Raw genomic sequence first — 5,364 nt, 5'->3', positions numbered from 1 at the left:
TGTGTCTCCAGGATCACGCCCTGGGCCAAAGGCAGGCGCCAAACCGCTGCGCCACCCAGGGATCCCTGATTTATTTTTTTAATGAAGTTACCAAGCTGCTGAATCTTAAGGCCTCAACAAATGTTGCACCTTAGTATTATCATTAAACAATAAGACCTTCTATCTTTATTTCCTGGGAAATAGCAATTTTGTTTCTTTAGTTGTTTCCATATCCTGAATTGCCATGGCAAATGGTTTAACATGGTGGCTACTGCTTTGAGGGGATTTTAAGCAGATGAATTCTCTTTTCCCTCATAACAGCTGCTGGAATTCATCAAAAGTTCATCCATCCATCAAGACTTCTCTATCCTGGTGGGCCAGAATCCTGCTTTGGCTGCCAGGGCTTCAATCAGCCAAATATGATATTCCTGAAATCTCATAGATATACTTTGTGTCATTTTTAAATATTTCCATAAGCAATGTTCTGAACAGATGATCTCAGGTTTTACTTCTCTTGTTATGAAGTCTTTAACAAAGTCAAAAAGTAGATTGCTATAAATTTATTGTAGGTTTCAAGAAAATCATTAAACTGTTTGGTCTGATCAGATTCTGGTAATTGTGCTACCATATGCTTTTCGTATGTTTATACCTTTTCTAATGCATGAGTTTCCTTATTTTTTTGGAAAATGAGTTCTCCAAACTTTGTTTGAATGTCTCCAATGAGGCTTGATTTTTTACTGGAGCATAGGCTCTCATATCCTATACCCATGAGAGGCTGGGAGGCTTCCTGACAATCCAAGTACAGACAGAGAGTCTGGGTCAGGATAAGTGCTACAGTGGCTATATGGTTAGACTTTCTTGCCATGGCCAAAGGAAATTTTTTACTCCACTATATTTTTCTACTGCAGGGTAAATATTAATATTTGTATGGTATCTTATGCCTAGCCACTTTGATAAATCTTCATAGTTTAAATGCTCTCAGATGAGTACCTTGGATTTTCCTAGATAGCCAAACAAGTCAACTAAAAAATAATGGCAAGTGAAATATTATGCCTCTTTCATTATTTTTGCTTTTTCACTGGCTTTCACTACCATCTGAGTACTATAGCTTAATAGTGGTAACAGAGGTCGTCCTTGACTTGTCTTTGCCCTCGTTGGTGGAATGGGATGCTTATATTCAAAGTTTTCTAGACAGGTATTATTTAAAAGTGTAGAATGAAGACTCCACAGGTATTTAGTCAAAAATTTCATTTATATAAAGACATTTCATGGGCAAAGAGAAAAAAACCTAAGGAGTTGCTGAAGATACAAATGAAAAAGAATCTCTAGAAAGAGAAATTGAGAAACTCAGACAAATTAGACTAAAAAAAATATGCTGAGTAAAATAAGTCAATCGGAAAAGGACAAACATTATATGGTCTCATTCATTTGGGGAATATAAATATTAGTGAAAGGGAATAAAGGGAAAGGAGAGAAAATGAGTGAAAATATCAGTGAGGGTGACAAAACATGAGAGACACCTAACTCTGGGAAATGAACAAGGGGTAGTGGAAGGGGAAGTGGGTGGGGGGTTGGGGTGACTGGATGATGGGCACTGAGGGGAGCACTTGGCGGGATGAGCACTGGGTGTTATGCTATATGTTGGCAAATTGAACTCCAATAAAAAATTTTTTTTATTTACCTAAGGACACATGGAAAAATATTAGTGTCTCATGTAGAAAGCAGCTTGGAATTTTCTTATTTTTGTCTTACTGGATTTTACTCCCTCTTTCTAGATTTTCTTGAAATAAATACTCTTTAAAATCAGAACAAATATTAATGAGCATTTTTGTGACCTGGAAATTAGGGAAGAATCTGACTTGATGAAGTTGCCCTTCACATCTCTCCAACTGCTTCTCCACACCCCGTCCACAAAGGCACAGACATGGAACAAAAGAACTATAGCAGCGAATCAGGCTTTGTCCTCCTGGGCATCTCTTCCAGTCCTCAGCTACAGAAACCACTCTTTGCCATCTTCCTCATCATGTACCTGGTCACTGTCGTGGGCAATGTACTCATCATCTTGGTTATCCAGTCTGACTCCCGACTCCATACTCCTATGTACTTTTTCCTCAGCAACTTGTCCTTCACAGATATCTGCTTCACAACAGTGATTGTGCCCAACATGCTGGCAAACCTACTATCAGAGACCAAGGTTATCTCCTTTGTGGGTTGCCTGATCCAGATGTATTTCTTCATGGCCTTTGCAAATACTGACAGTTACCTTCTGGCCTCTATGGCCATAGATAGGCTGGTAGCCATCTGCAACCCCTTCCACTATGAAAGGGTCGTGAACCCACGGCGTTGTCTCCTCATGCTGCTGGGCTCTTGCACCATCTCCCACCTGCACTCCCTGCTCCGAGTGCTACTCATGTCCCGCCTGTCCTTCTGTGCCTCTCATGTCATTAAGCACTTTTTTTGTGATACCCAACCTGTACTAAAGCTATCCTGCTCTGACACATCCTCCAACCAGATTGTGGTCATGACTGAGACCCTGGCCGTCATCACAACCCCCTTCCTGTGCATCCTCTTCTCCTACCTGCGAATCATCATCACTGTGCTCAGAATTCCCTCTGCAGCCGGGAAGTGGAAGGCCTTCTCTACCTGTGGCTCCCACCTCACTGTAGTGGCTTTGTTCTATGGGAGTGTCATCTATGTCTACTTTAGGCCCCTGTCCATGTACTCAGTGGTGAAGGACCGGGTAGCCACAATTATGTACACAGTAGTGACACCCATGCTGAACCCCTTCATCTATAGCCTGAGGAACAAAGATATGAAGAGCGGCTTGATTAAATTAAGGGACAGAATTCACTCATAGAAAGAGCAAATAGAGAGTGCTTGGGTGGGTCAGTCAGTTAAACGCCTGCCTTCGACTCAAGTAATAATCCCAAGGTCCTGGGATCATGCCCTGCATTGGGCTCCCTGCTCTGAGGGGAGCCTGCTTTTCCCTCTTCCCCTGCCTATGTGTTTTCTCTTACTCTGTCAAAATAAATAAATAAAATATTTTTAAATAGAAAGAGAAAATAAATGGAACACTATCATTAGGAGGTGACCTAAGGGATGATCACATTATCTTTCCCATCTACCCATTTGTCACATGGCACCCAAAGAGATCATAAAAGGTATTGTGGAAAGCAATAAGAGCCTTGACTGGAAGCTAGAACAGTTAGTTTCTATCAACAACATTGACCAATTACATGTGCAATCCCAGGCCAAGTACTGACTGAATCCACATTTCAGGGAAAACATTTCTGCCAGCTATATAAATAAAGTATCTTCAAGTGGAATAAAGCAATGCTTCTTCTATGGGTTTGACTTTCTCTATTACTCAAGAAAGTACAAAGTCCTATTGGTTTTGAGAATAAGAAATACAGGAATTTGGTAGGAAATTGGGAAACATTTCTTGGAATAATGACCTAAGATTGTCTTTAAGGATGGATTGATTTTGAAAGGATAAAAGTTCAATAAACCAGATCACTGCAAATAGTTTAAACCACACAAGGGGAAGAAACATAAACACTACAATGTGTTTTAGGGACAGTAGAAAGCCCTGTGAGGCTTGTTCAGTTTAAGAACAGAGAGAATAAGACTAGAGAGATGAAAGAATCTACAAAGCAGATTTAGTGCCCACTCCAAAACTTAGAAGTCCTCACAAAGAAATCTCAGCCCTTGACTACTTTTTTTTCCCTTCCCCCTTGCTTCTGCCTTTGGCCACATGGCCATGATCCTCACTGAAATGCCCTTTTTATCCTGGGGCAAAAAAGCAATGTGTGTCAGTCAGGATAAGCTAGGTTGTGCTGAGGAAACAAACAATGTCAAAATCCTTGGACCTTGATTATGAAAGATGTATTTCTTATTGACACTGCATGTTCACGACTGAAAAGCATGAAGGTGCTGCTCATCTTAAACAGGGACCAAAGCTGATGGAGTAGACACCATTTTAAACACTAATCATGACTCCATCAGAAGTTGAGGAAAACTTGAACATTTTGCACTGGCGTCTAAATACTCTGGTCTAGATGTGATTCATGTCACTTGTGGCCACCACTCATTTTCAACAACTAATCTCACAACCCATCCCAAACACAAGGATCCCAACAGGCACAATTCAACAGTGCATCTGTCTTTTTGTTGTTGTTTTCTTGTTTGTTTTTTGTTTGTTTTTATTGGAGTTCAATTTGCCAACATATAGCATAACACCCAGGGCTCATCCCATCTGTCAAATGGGGACCCAAAATGATTGAATAAATGGATTTAATGACTTCTACACAACACTAATAGCACACGAATACACAAGTGTGAATTTGTTGCTTAATCAATTGTAGCTGATTATCAATTTCAATAACACAAATAACACAAGACTCTATACTGTCTGTGGAGTCCTGCCTAATATATCCTCAAGTTTGAACAACCATTAGCTTGTATTAATCATAAGTTTGCTGAAGACAGGAACTTAACTTGAATATCAGACTTTTGGCCTTAACGATATAACCAGAGGTGTATGGTTGCCTAATGGAACACAGAGATACATAGGGCCCCACATTAAGACCCCTGCCATTACTGCTACTGTGAACTGTCTAGTGGTCAGGAAGCAACCAGCAATCCAGGAAACAAACTCAAGTTGCACTTGCCTTCATATTGTACATGCATGCCTGGCTTTTACCACTATCTCTCACCAGTCACTCAACTTTTGGGATGCTGGCCTACAAGGTCTGTACTCTTTCTATTTCCTCTATTCCTGTGCCATAGTTTTAGCCAAGTATATGCAACCACCTTAAAAAGTGAATAATGCCCGGCATATAGGGAATACACAAATTCATTAATTATACCTTCAGTTAATTCTAAACATAAGTCAGTCATTTGGTTCCAGGAAACCAAACATATTTTTTCTGGGTCCCCTCTGCCTTCAGTCCCAGACTCCTTTTTCTCAACAAGACATAATCACTAAGAAATCAAGGTCTTTGGGGTGCCTGGGTGACTCAGTTGGTTAAGTGTCTGGCATTGTGGGATTGAGTTCACATCGAGCTCCCTCCTCAGTGTGGATCTGCTTGTCCCTCTCCCCCTGCCCCTCTCCTATGCTCCTGCTCTTTCTCTCTCTCCCAAATAAATAAAGTCTTTTTTTTTAAAAAAAGAAATTAAGATATTTTAGGTATAATCCTACAGGTATTCCATAAAATGCATGACAAGTGACTGTGAGATAACATGTTGGCATAAGTTACCAATCTGGCCCCCAGGTTAGTACCCACTTTCTCAGTCACAGCCAGAGTGCTGCTTCTGTCAGAATAGGAGGCATTTTCCACAGGATCTCGTGCTATCTTTCAAAAGGGAAAGGTGATGTTGGCAGGT

General features: G+C 40.6%; 1 protein-coding gene and 1 pseudogene across 1 annotated transcript; one reads left to right on the top strand and one right to left on the bottom strand.

Moving 5' to 3' along the window:
- Window positions 1-332: 332 nt before the first annotated feature.
- Window positions 333-607, bottom strand: LOC129499908 (mitochondrial import inner membrane translocase subunit Tim9-like; annotated as a pseudogene).
- A 1,213-nt stretch (window positions 608-1,820) lies between these two features.
- LOC129516640 (olfactory receptor 1L4) lies at window positions 1,821-2,836 on the top strand. The gene has a single exon (XM_055336162.1). It carries the CDS (start codon window positions 1,904-1,906, stop codon window positions 2,834-2,836), a length of 933 nt encoding a protein of 310 aa, XP_055192137.1. The 5' UTR covers window positions 1,821-1,903.
- Window positions 2,837-5,364: the final 2,528 nt, after the last annotated feature.

The sequence above is a fragment of the Nyctereutes procyonoides genome, unplaced genomic scaffold (assembly GCF_905146905.1).
Source record: "Nyctereutes procyonoides isolate TBG_1078 unplaced genomic scaffold, NYPRO_anot_genome, whole genome shotgun sequence".
Lineage (NCBI taxonomy): Eukaryota > Metazoa > Chordata > Mammalia > Carnivora > Canidae > Nyctereutes > Nyctereutes procyonoides.
Note: the sequence above shows the minus strand (reverse complement) of the source record. Positions and strands in the feature narration are given on the sequence as shown.